The sequence below is a fragment of the Taeniopygia guttata genome, chromosome 37, assembly GCF_048771995.1.
Source record: "Taeniopygia guttata chromosome 37, bTaeGut7.mat, whole genome shotgun sequence".
NCBI classification, from domain to species: Eukaryota; Metazoa; Chordata; class Aves; order Passeriformes; family Estrildidae; genus Taeniopygia; species Taeniopygia guttata.
The window spans coordinates 1,116,128-1,131,420 of record NC_133062.1 but is presented as its reverse complement, the minus strand read 5'-3'; the positions used below and the strand labels follow the sequence as shown (position 1 = coordinate 1,131,420).

Genomic DNA, 15,293 nt, shown 5'->3' with positions numbered 1-15,293 from the left:
CGACACCAGAACGTGCCCTTAACCCCGTAACTGCCCCATGGATGCCTCACCCCGCCAGAACTGCCCCACAACTGCCCCATGAGGTGACCCAGAGCCCAAACCTGCCCCCAAACCCCACAGAAAGCCCCATAACCGCCCCATAGACGCCGCCCAGCCCCACAGCTTGCCTCACAGACCCCATAACTCTGCTGTAACTCGCCCCACATACACCCCACAACTCCTTAACACCCCTGGAGCAGCCCCACAGCCCCATAACCTGCCCCATAACCTACCCCATATCCATATCCAGCCCCACAGCCTGCCCTATAACCACCCCACAAACCGCCCCATGGACACCCCACAGCCCCACAACCCGCCCTAGATCGCCCCCCACACCCAGTCCCCCCCCACACCCCTCAATCCCCTCCCCCTCTCCGTTGCCCCTTTAAGCCGCCGTTGCCCCTTTAAGGCGCCGTTGCCCCTTTAAGCCGCCCCCCCCTCACGTGCCGCCCCTCCCTCCCGTCCCCCCTCTCACCCCCGTCTCCACCAATCAGCGCTGAGGGGCGTGGCCGCGGCGGGGGGAGAGGGCGTGGCCTGCGCGGACGGGGGGCGGGAGGGGTCAGTCCGCGATCAGCTGCGGGAGCGCGGGGAGGTGAGGGGAGGGGGGGGCGGCCAAAGTGGGACCCCCCCCCCCACATGGACCCCCCCCCCCCAGGACCGGGGGACCCCCCCCCCAAAATTGGGGAGGGGTCTCCTGCCGGGGGGGGTCCCCGGGGGGGTCCTGGAGTTGCTGGAGAAGTTTGGGGCTCCCTTGAGGGGGGTCCCGTGAGGTGGGGGGGGGCGCTGGGGGCTCGGGGGGGTCCTGGGGGGGGGGGGAGGGTTTGGGGGAGGGGCACAGGGGGGCACCCATGGGTGGGGGGGGTCCCACAGGGGGGTTTTGGGGGGGAGGGGGAGGTTGGGAGGGGCTGAGGGGGCTTTTGGGGGGTCCTGGGGGGGTTATGAGGTATTTTGGGGGGGGGGTCCCATGGGTGAGGGGGGTCCTGGGTGGGGTTATGGGGTCCTGGGGGGTGTCCTGAGGGGGTTATGGGGTTTTGGGGGGGGGTCCCATGGGTGAGGGGGGTCCTGGGTGGGGGTTATGGGGTTTTGGGGGGGGTCCTGAGGGGGTTATGGGGTCCTGGGGGGGTTCCCATGTGGGAATTCCATTGTGGGGACCCCCCCCCCTTTATCCCCCCCCATTCTGCTCCGACCCATTTTTGGGGTCGCCAAAAGTTCTGAAGACCCCCCCACATATCCCCCCCCCCATTTTGAGGGTCCTGTGACCTCCCTGTGACCCCAAACCCCCCAAATTTCGGGGTGCCCCCCACAACCCCCCCATTTTTGGGTTCCTCTGCCCCAATTTTTGAGTTTTGCCCCCAATTTTTGTTTTTACCCCCCAATTTTTGGCTTTTTCCCCCCAATTTTGGCTTTTCACCCTCCCCACAGGGCCGGAGCCTCCCCTGATATTTTTGGGGCTCCCGTTCCAAATTTTGGGGGTCCCGTGACCTCCCTGTGACCCCAAGCCCCCCAATTTTTGGGGTTCCCCCCAACTTTTGGTTTTCCCCCCCAGTTTTTGGTTTCCCCCCCGAATTTTTGGCTTTTTTCCCCCAATTTTTGGCTTTTCACCCTCCCCCCGGGTCCGGGCGCTCCCCCGATATTTTGGGGGTGCCGATCCCGATTTTGGGGGTCCCGTGACCTCCCTGTGACCCCAAACCCCCCAATTTTTGGGGTTCCCCCCAATTTTTGGTTTTCCCCCCCAGTTTTTGGCTTCCCCCCCCAATTTTTGGCTTTTTCCCCCCAATTTTGGCTTTGCACCCTCCCCACAGGGCCGGAACCTCCCCCGATATTTTGGGGCTCCCGTTCCCCATTTTGGGGCTCCCGTGACTCTCTGTGACCCCAAACCCCCCAAATTTCGGGGTCCCCCCCACAACCCCCCCATTTTTGGGTTCCTCTCCCCCAATTTTTGAGTTTTGCCCCCCATTTTTGGCTTTCCCCCCAATTTTTGGGGTTCCCCCTCACCAATTTTGGGTTTGCACCTTTCCCACAGGGCCGGGGGCTCCCCTGATATTTTTGGGGTCCCATTCCAAATTTTGGGGGTCCCGTGACCTCCCTGTGACCCCAAACCCCCCAATTTTTGGGGTTCCCCCCAATTTTTGGCTTTTCCCCCCAATTTTTGGCTTTTTCCCCCCATTTTTGTCTTTTTCCCCCAATTTTGGCTTTTCACCCTCCCCACAGGGCCGGAGCCTCCCCTGATATTTTTGGGGTCCCGTTCCAAATTTTGGGGGTCCCGTGACCTCCCTGTGACCCCAAACCCCCCAATTTTTGAGGTTCCCCCCAATTTTTGGTTTCCCCCCCCAATTTTTTGTTTTCCCCCCCAATTTTGGCTTTTCACCCTCCCCACAGGGCCGGGGGCTCCCCTGATATTTTGGGGGTGCCGATCCCGATTTTGGGGGTGCCGTGACCCCTCTGTGACCCCGCAGGCCGATTTTGGGGTGCCCAGATGCCGCTGGCCCGCAGCGTCTCCGTCAGTTCCCTGCCGGGCCTGGAGGATTTTGGGGGTCCCGGCGCCCCCGACAACGTGGTGCTCTTCGAGGTGGCCTGGGAGGTGGCCAACAAAGGTCAGAGACCCCCAAAAAATAGAAACACCCCAAAAAAATATCCTGGAAAATTTCTGGGAGGTTCACTGAAATGGAACAATCCCAAAAAAATTGCTTAAAAATAAAAATATCCCCCAAAAAATGGCTTAAAAATTAAAATACCCCCCAAAAATAGCCTAAAAATAAAAATATCTCCCAAAAAATAGCCTAAAGATAAAAATACACCCCAAGAAATTGCCTAAAATTAAAATACTCCCAAAAATATCCTAAAAAATTTTTGGGAGCTTCACTGAAATGGAACCAAAAAATTGCTTAAAAATAAAAATATCCTCAAAAAATGGCTTAAAAATAAAAATATCCCCCCAAAAAATAGCCTAAAAATAAAAATACACCCCAAAAATAGCCCAAAAATAAAAATACACCCCCCAAAAAATAGCCTAAAAATAAAAATATCCCCCAAAAAATGGCTTAAAAATAAAAATATCCCCCCAAAAAATAGCCTAAAAATAAAAATACACCCTTAGAATAGCCTAAAACTAATATACCCCCCAAAAAATAACCTAAAAGTAAAAATATCCCCCAAAAAATAGCTTAAAAATAAAAATACACCCCAAAAAATAGCCTAAAAATAAAAATACACCCCAAAAAATAGCCTAAAATTAAAATACTCCCAAAAATATCCTAAAAAGTTTTTGGGAGCTTCACTGAAATGGAACAATCCCAAAAAAATTGCTTAAAAATAAAAATATCCCCCCAAAAAATAGCCTAAAAATAAAAATACACCCCCAAAAAATAGCCTAAAAATAAAAATACACCCCAAGAAATAGCCTAAAATAAAATACTCCCAAAAATATCCTAAAAAAATTTTGGGAGCTTCACTGAAATGAAACAATCCCCCAAAAATTGCTTAAAAATAAAAATACACCCCAAAAATAGCCTAAAATTAAAAATACCACAAAAAAAAAAAAATCCCAAAAAATTCCTGGGAACTTCCCTGAAATTAAATGATCCCTCCCAAAAAATACCCTAAAAGTAAAAATGCACCAAAAAATACTCTAGAAATAAAAACACCCCAAAAAAAAATCCTAAAAAATGCCTGGGAAATTCCCTGAAATGAAACAATCCCCAAAAAATATCCTAAAAATAAAAATACCCCAAAGAAAATTCTCTAAAAATAAAAATGCCCACCAAAAAATGTCCTAAAAAAATTCCTGGGAATCTCCCTAAAATGAAACAATCAAAAAAAATACCCCAAAAATAAAAACACCCCCCCCAAAAAATTCTAGAAATGTCCTCGGAACCTCCCCATAATAAGAACACCCCAAAAAATACCCCAAAAAAAAAAAAAACCCGAAAAAATAACTTATAAACTACCTGGGAATCCCCCCAAAATGAAACATCCCCCCAAAAATATCCTTAAAAATTCCTGGGAACTTCCCTGAAATGAAAAAATCCCCCAAAAAATAGCCTAAAAATAAAAATACCCCATGAAAATGCCCTAAAAATAAAAATACCCCAGAAAATATCCTAAAGAATTCCTGGGAACTTCCCCCCCAAAAAAAACACCCCACAAAAAAACCTCTTAAAAATAAAAATACCCCAAAAAATATCCAAAAAAATTCCTGGGAATCCCCCTGAAAGTAAACAACCCCCCAAAAAAAATCCTAAAAATTAAAATACCCCAAAAAATTGCCGTAAAATTTCTTGGGAACCTCCCTGAAGTGAAACAATCACAAAAAAATTACCCCAAAAATAGGAATACCCCAAAAAAATATCCTAAAAACCTCCTGGGAGCCTCCCCAAAATAAAAACTCCCCCCCAAAAAATCCCCAAAATCCCCCTGGGACCCCCCAAATTCCCCCTGGGACCCCCCAAATCCCACCTGGGACCCCCCAGATCCCCCAAACACCTGAACCCCCCCCCCCAAAATCACCCCCGGACCCCCTGGACCCCCCAAATTGGAACATTTTGGGGTTTTTTGGGGAGGCTCCCGGTCCCTCAAGGGTTAAGGGGGCCGCGGTGCATTGTGGGAAACTCCGAGAGCATCCTCCCCCCCACCGCGGTGCATTGTGGGAAACTCCCGGGGCCGCGGGGCATCATGGGAGGGACATCCCCGTGTCCCACAATCCGGGAGGGGTTTTGGGGGGTCCTGGAGGGAATTTTGGGGGGTCACAGGGAGATTTGGGGGGGTCACAGGGAGGTTTTGGGGGGTTCCAAGGGGATTTTGGGGGGTCACAGAGGGAATTTAGGGGGTCCCAAGAGGGATTTGGGGGGTCCCAGGGGGATTTTGGGGGGTCCCAAGAGCGATTTGGGGGTTCTAAGGGGATTTTGGGGTGTCACAGGGAGAATTTAGGGGGTCCCAAGGGGATTTTGGGGGGTCCCAGGGAGGTTTTGGTGGGTTCTAAGGGGATTTTGGGGGGTCCCCAATGTGCCTGAGGGGTTTTGGGGGACTCTGGAGGAGTTTTGGGGGGTCCCGGGGGGGGGTCCTGGGAATTTTGGGGGTCACAGGGGGATTTGGGGGATCCTGGAGGGGTTTTAGGGTGTGTCAGGGTTGGGATTTGGGGGTTCACAGGTGTCCAGGTTGATCTCAGGGATTTGGGGTGGATTTGGGGCAGATTTAGGATGGATTTGGGATGGATTTGGGATGGATTTGGGGTCTCTCTCACCCCGTTATCCCCCCAAATGCAGTGGGGGGGATCTACAGGTTGCTGTCCTGAGAGATCCCAGGTGTGTCAGGGTTGGGATTTGGGGGTTCACAGGTATCCAGGTTGATCTCAGGGATTTGGGATGGATTTGGGATGGATTTGGGGTGGATTTAGGATGGATTTAGGATGGATTTGGGGTGGATTTAGGATGGTTTTGGGGTCTCCCTCACCCCATTATCCCCCCAAATGCAGTGGGGGGATCTACACGGTTCTGCCCTGTCAGTGACCCGTGGGACCCCGGGTGTGTCGGGGTTGGGATTTGGGGGTTCACAGGTGTCCGGGTTGATCTCAGGGATTTGGGGTGGATTTGGGGTGGCTTTGGGGTCGATTTAGGATGGATTTGGGGTCTCTCTCACCCCATTATCTCCCCAAAACCAGAGGGGGGGATCTACATGGTGCTGCCCTGTGAGATCCCAGGTGTGTCAGGGTTGGGATTTGGGGTGTCCCAGGTATTTGGGGTGTTTCCCATCTCTTTGGGGTGGATTTGGGGTGGATTTGGGATGGATTTGGGGTGGATTTAGGATGGATTTGAGGTGGCTTTGGGATGCATTTAGGATGTTTTTGGGGTCTCTCTCACCCCGTTATCCCCCAAAAAAAGTGGGGGGATCTACACGGTTCTACCCTGTCAGTGACCCTGAGAACCTCAGGTGTGTCGGGGTTGGGATTTGGGGTGCTCCAGGTATTTGTGACGATGCTCAAGTTTTTGGGGTGGCTTTGGGCTGGATTTGGGGTGGCTTTGGGGTGGATTTAGGATGGTTTTGGGGTCTCTCTCACCCCATTATCCCCCCAAATGCAGTGGGGGGATCTACAGGGTGCTGCCCTGTGAGTGACCCGTGAGATCCCAGGTGTGTCAGGGTTGGGATTTGGGGTGTCCCAGGTATTTGTGACGATGCTCAGGGATTCAGGATGGATTTGGGGTGGATTTAGGATGGATTTGGGGTGGATTTAGGATGGATTTGGGATGGATTTGGGGTGGATTTGGGGTCTCTCTCACCCTGTTATCCCCCCAAAAAAGTGGGGGGGATCTACAGGGTGCTGCCCTGTGAGATCTCAGCTGTGTTGGGGTTGGGATTTGGGGCTCCCAGGTATTTGGGGTGTTTCCCATCTCTTTGGGATGGATTTGGGGTGGATTTGGGGTGGATTTAGGATGTTTTTGGGGTCTCTCTCACCCCATTATCCCCCCAAACGCAGTGGGGGGGATCTACACGGTGCTGCCCTGAGAGATCCCAGCTGTGTCAGGATTAGAATTTGGGGCTCCCAGGTATTTGTGACGATGCTCAGGTTTTTGGGATGGATTTGGGATGGATTTGGGATGGATTTGGGGCAGATTTAGGATGGATTTAGGATGGATTTGGGATGGATTCGGGGTGGATTTAGGATGTTTTTGGGGTCTCACTCACCCCATTGTCCCCCCAAATGCAGTGGGGGGGATCTACAGGGTGCTGCCCTGAGAGATCCCAGGTGTGTCGGGGTTGGGATTTGGGGTGACTCAGGTATTTGGGGTGTTTCCCATCTCTTTGGGGTGGCTTTGGGGTGGATTTGGGATGGATTTAGGATGGATTTGGGATGGATTTAGGATGGATTTGGGGTCTCCCTCACCCCATTATCCCCCCCAAAAAGTGGGGGGGATCTACACGGTGCTGCCCTGTGAGTGACCCATGGGACCCCAGGGGTGTCAGGGTTGGGATTTGGGGTGACTCAGGTATTTGTGATGATGCTCAGGTTTTTGGGATGGATTTGGGGTGGCTTTGGGGTGGATTTAGGATGGATTTGGGGTCTCTCTCACCCCATTATCCCCCCAAAACAAGTGGGGGGGATCTACATGGTGCTGCCCTGTGAGATCCCAGGTGTGTTGGGGTTGGGATTTGGGGTGTCCCAGGTATTTGTGACGATGCTCAGATTTTTGGGATGGATTTGGGGCAGATTTAGGGTGGATTTGGGGTGGATTTAGGATGTTTTTGGGGTCTCTCTCACCCCATTATCCCCCCAAATGCAGTGGGGGGATCTACACGGTGCTGCCCTGTGAGTGACCCGTGGGACCCCAGGTGTGTCAGGGTTGGGATTTGGGGGTTCACAGGTGTCCAGGTTGATCTCAGGGATTTGGGGTGGCTTTGGGATGGATTTGGGGTGGCTTTGGGATGGATTTAGGACGGTTTTGGGGTCTCTCTCACCCCATTGTCCCCCCAAATGCAGTGGGGGGGATCTACACGGTGCTGCCCTGTGAGATCCCAGCTGTGTCAGGGTTGGGATTTGGGGCTCCCAGGTATTTGTGACGATGCTCAGGAATTCAGGATGGATTTGGGATGGATTTGGGGTGGATTTGGGGTGGGTTTGGGATGGATTTAGGATGGATTTGGGATGGATTCGGGGTGGATTTAGGATGTTTTTGGGGTCTCACTCACCCCATTATCCCCCAAACACAGTGGGGGGATCTACAGGGTGCTGCCCTGTGAGACCCCAGCTGTGTCAGGGTTGGGATTTGGGGTGTCCCAGGTATTTGGGGTGTTTCCCATCTCTTTGGGATGGATTTGGGATGGATTTGGGGTGGCTTTGGGGTAGATTTAGGATGGATTTGGGGTGTCCCTGACCCCATTGTCCCCCCAAATGCAGTGGGGGGGAGTGACCCTGAGAGCCTCAGGTGTGTCGGGGTTGGGATTTGGGGTGTCCCAGGTATTTGGGGTGTTTCCCATCTCTTTGGGGTGGATTTGGGGTGGATTTGGGATTCATTTAGGATGGATTTGGGGTCTCTCTCACCCCATTGTCCCCCCAAAACCAGTGGGGGGGATCTACACGGTGCTGCAGACCAAGGCGCGCGTGACGGCCGACGAGTGGGGCGAGAGCTACGTGCTGGTGGGGCCCTACGTGGAGAGCGCCGTGCGCACCCAGGTGGAGCTGCTGGAGCCGCCCCAGCCCGCCCTGCGCCGCACCCTGGCTGCCATGAACGCCCAGGGCTGCAAGGTGGGCACGCCGGGCACACCTGGGCACACCTGGGCACACCTGGGGGGAGTTATGGGGTCAGGGAAGGAGTTATGGGGTCAGGGAAGGAGTTATGGGGTTGGGAAAGGGGTTATGGGGTTGGGGGACTGGAGGGTCCCAAGGGTTAGGGGGTATCGGTGAAGTCATGAACTCCCAGGGCTGCAAGGTGGGCACACCTGGGCACACCTGGACACAGCTGGGGGGCAGTTATGGGGTTGGGGAAGGAGTTATGGGGTCAGGGAAAGGGGTTATGGGGTCAGGGAAGGAGTTACGGGGTCGGGGAATGAGTTATGGGGTCAGGGATGGAGTTATGGGGTTGGGGGACCCAAGGGTTGGGGGGTACCTGTGAAGCCATCAATGCCCAGGGCTGCAAGGTGGGCACGCCTGGGCACACCTGGGCACACCTGGGCACACCTGGGGGGGAGTTATGGGGTCAGGGAACGAGTTATGGGGTTGGGGGACTGGAGGGTCCCAAGGGTTGGAGGGCACCCAGAGCACCAGGGTTGCTCAGGGCTGCAAGGTGGGCACACCTGGGCACACCTGGGCACACCTGGGCACACCTGGGCACACCTGGGGGGCAGTTATGGGGTCAGGGAATGAGTTATGGGGTCAGGGAAGGGGTTATGGGGTCAGGGAAGGAGTTATGGGGTCAGGGAAGGAGTTATGGGGTTGGGGAACTGGAGGGTCCCAAAGGTTTGAGGGCACCCAGAGCACCAGGGTTGCTCAGGGCTGCAAGGTGGGCAAACCTGGGCACACCTGGGCACACCTGGGCACACCTGTGGGAGAGTTATGGGGTCAGGAAATGAGTTATGGGGTCAGGGAATGAGTTATGGGGTCAGTGATGGGGTTATGGGGTTGGGGGACCCAAGGGTTGGGGGGTACCTGTGACGCCATGAACACTTAGGGCTGCAAGGTGGGCACACCTGGGCACACCTGGGCACACCTGGGCACACGTGGGGGGAGTTATGGGGTCAGGGAATGAGTTATGGGGTCAGGGAAGGAGTTATGGGGTCAGGGAATGAGTTATGGGGTTGGGGGTCCCAAGGGTTGGGGGGCACCTGTGAAGTCATGAATACCCAGGGCTGCAAGGTGGGCACACCTGGCACACCTGGGCACACCTGGGGGGAGTTATGGGGTCAGGGAAGGAGTTATGGGGTTAAGGAAGTGGTTATGGGGTCAGGGAATGAGTTATGGGGTCAGGGAATGAGTTATGGGGTCAGGGAATGAGTTATGGGGTTGGGGGACTGGAGGGTCCCAAGGGTTGGGGGGTACCTGTGAAGCCATGAACGCCCAGGGCTGCAAGGTGGGCACACCTGGGCACACCTGGGCACACCTGGGGGGAGTTATGGGGTCAGGGAATGAGTTATGGGGTCAGGGAAGGAGTTATGGGGTTGGGGGTCCCAAGGGTTGGGGGGTACCTGTGAAGTCATGAACGCTCAGGGCTGCAAGGTGGGCACACCTGGGCACACCTGGGCACACCTGGGCACACCTGGGGGGCAGTTATGGGGTCAGGGAAGGGGTTATGGGGTCAGGGAAGGGGTTATGGGGTCAGGGAATGAGTTATGGGGTCAGGGAAGGAGTTATGGGGTCAGGGAAGGAGTTATGGGGTCAGGGAATGAGTTATGGGGTCAGGGGACTGGAGGGTCCCAAGGGTTGGGGGGCACCCAGAGCACCAGGGTTGCTCAGGGCTGCAAGGTGGGCACACCTGGGCACACCTGGGCACACCTGGGCACACCTGGGCACACCTGGGGGGAGTTATGGGGTCAGGGAATGAGTTATGGGGTCAGGGAAGGAGTTATGGGGTTGGGGGACTGGAGGGTCCCAAGGGTTGGGGCGTATTGGTGAAGTCATGAACGCCCAGGGCTGCAAGGTGGGCACGCCGGGCACACCTGGGCACACCTGGGCACACCTGGGCACACCTGGGGGGCAGTTATGGGGTCAAGGAATGAGTTATGGGGTCAGGGAAGTGGTTATGGGGTCAGGGAATGAGTTATGGGGTCAGGGGACCCAAGGGTTGGGGGGTACCTGTGAAGCCATGATTGCCCAGGGCTGCAAGGTGGGCACACCTGGCACACCTGGGCACACCTGGGCACACCTGGGCACACCTGGGGGGCAGTTATGGGGTCAGTGAAGTGAGTTATGGGGTCGGGAAAGGGGTTATGGGGTCAGGGAAGGAGTTATGGGGTCAGGGAATGAGTTATGGGGTCAGGGGACTGGAGGGTCCCAAAGGTTGGAGGGCACACAGAGCACCAGGGTTGCTCAGGGCTGCAAGGTGGGCACACCTGGGCACACCTGGGCACACCTGGGCACACCTGAGGGGAGTTATGGGGTCAGGGAATGAGTTATGGGGTTGGGGAATGAGTTATGGGGTCAGGGTTGGGGGGTACCTGTGAAGCCATGAACGCCCAGGGCTGCAAGGTGGGCACGCCTGGGCACACCTGGGCACACCTGGGCACGCCTGGGCACACCTGGGCACACCTGGGCACACCTGGGGGGGAGTTATGGGGTCAGGGAATGAGTCATGGGGTTGGGGGACCCAAGGGTTGGGGGGTACCTGTGAAGTCATGAACTCCCAGGGCTGCAAGGTGGGCACACCTGGCACACCTGGGCACACCTGGGCACACCTGGGCACACCTGGCACACCTGGGCACACCTGGGGGGAGTTATGGGGTCAGGGAATGAGTTATGGGGTCAGGGAAGGAGTTATGGGGTCAGGGGTCCCAAGGGTTGGAGGGTACCTCTGAAGCCATGAACGCCCAGGGCTGCAAGGTGGGCACACCTGGCACACCTGGGCACACCTGGGCACACCTGGGCACACCTGGGGGGGAGTTATGGGGTCAGGGAATGAGTTATGGGGTCAGGGAATGAGTTATGGGGTCGGGGAAGGGGTTATGGGGTCAGGGAATGAGTTATGGGGTTGAGTGACCCAAGGGTTGGGGGGCACCCAGAGCACCAGGGTTGCTCAGGGCTGCAAGGTGGGCACACCTGGGCACACCTGGGCACACCTGGGCACACCTGGGGGGCAGTTATGGGGTCAGGGAATGAGTTATGGGGTCAAGGAATGAGTTATGGGGTCGGGGAATGAGTTATGGGTCGGGGAATGAGTTATGGGGTCGGGGAATGAGTTATGGGGTCAGGGAAGGAGTTTTGGGGTCAGGATGGATTTATGGGGTCAGGGGGGGATTTATGGGGTTGAGGAAGGGGTTATGGGCTCAGGATGAATTTATGGGGTTAAGGAAGAGGTTATGGGGTCAGGATGGATTAATGGGGTCAGGGGGGAGTTATGGGGTCAGTGGGGATTTATGGTGTCAGGGGGGATTTATGGGGTCAGGAGGGCAGTTATGGGGTCAGGGGGGAGTTATGGGGTTGAGGAAGGGGTTATGGGGTCAGGGTGGATTAACAGGGTCAGAACGGATTTATGGGGTCGGGGGGGATTTTTTGGGTCAGGGGGGCAGTTATGGGGTCAGAGAGGGATTTATGGGGTCAAGGGGGAGTTATGGGGTTGAGGAAGAGGTTATGAGGTCAGGGAAGAGTTATGGGGTCAGGGAAGGAGTTATGGGGTCAGTGAGTGAGTTATGGGGTCAGGAGGGGATTTATGGGGTCAGGGTGGATTAACAGGGTCAGAACAGATTTATGGGGTCAGGGGGGAGTTATAGGGTCAGGGGGGCAGTTATGGGGTCAGGGAAGGAGTTTTGGGGTCAGGATGGATTTATGGGGTCAGGGAAGGAGTTTTGGGGTCAGGGAATGAGTTATGGGCTCAGAATGGAGTTATGGGGTCAGGGGAGAGTTATGGGGTCAGGGGTGATTGTGGGGGGATATATAGGGTCAGGGAAGGGGTTTTGGGGTCAGGATGGATTTATGAGGTCAGAATGGAGTTATGGGGTCAGGGGGGCAGTTACGGGGTCAGGGAAGGAGTTATGGGGTCAGGGGTGATTTATGGGGGGATACATAGGGTCAGGGAAGGGCTTTTGGGGTCAGGATGGATTTATGGGGTCGGGGGGGGATTTATGGGGTCAGGGGGGTATTTATGGGGTCAGGGGGGGATTTATGGGGCTGGGGGGTCCCAGGGCTTGGGGACACCCCCAGATTTGGTGGGGGGAGGCACCCAAGGACCCCCCCCCCCCCCCAGTGGAACCCCCAAATTTTGGGGGTCCTGGGGTGGGGGAGGTTTTCCCATGGGGGGGATTTTGGGGGGGGTCCCACAGATTTGGGGGATTTTGGGGGAATTTTGGAGGGATTTGGGGGGATTTTGGGATGGTTTTGGAGGATTTTGGGGGGGTTTGGTGGGATTTTGGGGCGATTTGGGCGTATTTTAGGGGATTTTGGAGGGATTTTGGGGATTTAGGGGGATTTTGGTGGATTTTGGAGGATTTTGGGGGATTTTAGAGGATTTTGGGGATTTGGGGGAATTTTGGTGGATTTTGGTGGGATTTTGGGGCGATTTGGGGGGATTTTAGGGGACTTTGGAGGATTTTAGGGGGATTTTGGGGCATTTTTTGGCATTTTGGAGGATTTGGGGGGATTTTGGGGGGATTTTTGGCTGGTTTTGGAGGATTTGGGGGAGTGTTGGTGGGATTTTTGTGGATTTTGGTGGGATTTTGGGGCGATTTGGGGGATTTTAGAGGATTTTGGGGATTTGGGGGGATTTTGGTGGATTTTGGTGGGATTTTGGGGCGATTTGGGGGGATTTTAGGGGACTTTGGAGGATTTTTGGGGGATTCTGGGGGGATTTTGGGGCATTTTGGAGGATTTCGGGGGATTTTGGGCTGGTTTTGGTGGATTTTGGTGGATTTTGGAGGATTTTGGTGGATTTTGGGGTGATTTGAGGGAATTTTAGGGGATTTTGGAGGATTTTAGGGGGATTTCGGGGCATTTTGGAGGATTTGGGGGGATTTTGAGGGATTTTGGGCTGGTTTTGGAGGATTTTGGGGGGGGTTTGGTGGGATTTTGGTGGGGTTTTGGGGCAATTTGGTGGGATTTTGGAGGATTTTGGTGTATTTTGGTGTATTTTGGGGACACTTTGGTGGCACCCAAGGGCCCCGCGTGTCCCCGGGGGGGGTTGGGGACACCGGGGCCGCCCCTCCCCCCCCGGCACGTGGGGGTTATTTTTAGCCCCCCCGCCCCTCCCCCCCCTCGGCAAAGGTCAGGGTGGGGGAGGGGCCCGGGGGGGGGGGAGGGGCCCCTCCAGGGGGGTTCGTGGCGATTTTGGGGTCAAATATTCCATTTTTGGGGTCATTTATGGAATTTTGGGGGTGATTTATTCAATTTTTGGGGTCCTTTATGGTATTTTTGTGGTTAAATATCAAATTTTTGGGGTCCTTTATGGCATTTTTAGGGTCAATTATTTCATCTTTAGGGTAACTTATTGTATTTTTGGGGTCATTTATGGCATTTTTGGGGCTCATTGGGGCAAATTTGGGGTGATTTATCACATTTTTGGGGACATTTATGGTATTTTTGGGGTAAATTATTTCATTTTTAGGGTAATTTATTTAAATTTGGGGGTAAATTATGGTAATTTTCAGGTCAATTATTCAATTTTTGGGGTTATATATGGCATTGTTGGGATAATTTATTCAATTTTTGGTGTCCTTTATGATGTTTTTGGGGTCATTTATCCAATTTTTGGGGTGATTCATCCCAATTTTGGGGTCGTTTGTGCCATTTTAGAGGAGTTTAGCCCATTTTTGAGAGGATTTATTTCATTTTGGGGTGGTGACGATTTTGGAACCCCCAAATTTTGGGGTTCAGGTGCATTTTGGGTGCTGGCTGATCGAGGGCAGCCCTGGGAGGGGATTTAGGGTAAATTCTGATTTAGGATTTCCCAATTTTGGGTCACAAACCAACAAAGGTGACCCCAAAGGGACATTTTGAGGTGGTGACGATTTTGGGACCCCCCAAAATTTTGGGGTTCAGGTGAATTTTGGGCGTTCCCTGATGGGAATCACCCCAAAGAGAGGATTTAGGGTGCCCCTAGAATTTGGGATTTTTGTGTTTTGGGCCACAAACCAACAAAGGTGACCCCAAAGGGACATTTTGGGGTGGTGACGATTTCGGAACCCCCCAAATTTTGGGGTTCAGGTGAATTTTGGGCACTCCCTGATGGGAATCACCCCATAAAGGAGCATTGGGGTGTCCTGGGGATTTCGGATTTCCCAATTTTGGGCCACAAACCAACAAAGGTGACCCCAAAGGGACATTTTGGGGTGGTGACAATTTTGGGACCCCCCAAAATTTTGGGGTTCAGGTGCATTTTGGGTGTTCCCTGATGGGAATCACCCCATAAAGAAGCATTGGGATGTCCCTGGGATTTGGGATTTTCCTGTTTTTGGGCGACAAACCGACAAAGGTGACCCCAAATGGACATTTTGGGTTGGTGACGCTTTTGGGACCCCCCAAATTTTGGGGTTCAGGTGCATTTTGGGCGCTGGCTGATCGAGGGCAGCCCGGCCGTGGTGCTGCTGGACGTGGGGGCCACGGCCTGGAGCCTGGAGCGCTGGAAGGGCGAACTCTGGGAGAGCTGCGCCATCGGCGTGCCCTGGTACGACCGCGAGGCCAACGACGCCGTCCTCTTCGGCTTCCTCGTCGCCTGGTTCCTCGGAGAGGTGAGTTTTGGGGTCCCTCAGAGGGTTTGGGGGTTCCTCAGGGGGTTTTGGGGAGATTTGAGGTGGTTTTGGGAGGTTTGAGGTGGTTTTGGGGAGATTTTCTCTGTCCTGGTACGACTGTGACGCAAAGACATTTTGACTTCCTTGTGGTTTGGTTCTTGGGAAAGGTGAGTTTTGGGGTCCATCAGGGAGTTTTGGGGTTCCTCAGGGGGTTTTGGGGTTCCTCAGACGTTTTTGGGGTTCCTCAGTGGGTTTTGGGGAGATTTGAGGTGGTTTTTGGGAGGTTTGAGGTGGTTTTGGGGAGGTTTGGGGTGCCCTGGTACGACCGCGAGGCCAACGACGCCGTCCTCTTCGGCTTCCTCGTCGCCTGGTTCCTCGGAGAGGTGAGTTTTGGG

General features: G+C 54.2%; 1 protein-coding gene across 1 annotated transcript in view; it reads left to right on the top strand.

Moving 5' to 3' along the window:
- The first annotated feature begins 565 nt into the window (after positions 1-565).
- GYS1 (glycogen synthase 1) overlaps positions 566-15,293 on the top strand; it is a 47,481-nt gene continuing 32,753 nt past the window's right edge. The window contains exons 1-4 of the mRNA XM_072921577.1: positions 566-631; positions 2,496-2,633; positions 8,094-8,275; positions 14,707-14,898. Of these exons, the coding sequence (XP_072777678.1) occupies positions 2,516-2,633; positions 8,094-8,275; positions 14,707-14,898 (492 nt within the window). The 5' untranslated portion in view covers positions 566-631; positions 2,496-2,515. The remainder of the gene's footprint in view (positions 632-2,495; positions 2,634-8,093; positions 8,276-14,706; positions 14,899-15,293) is intronic.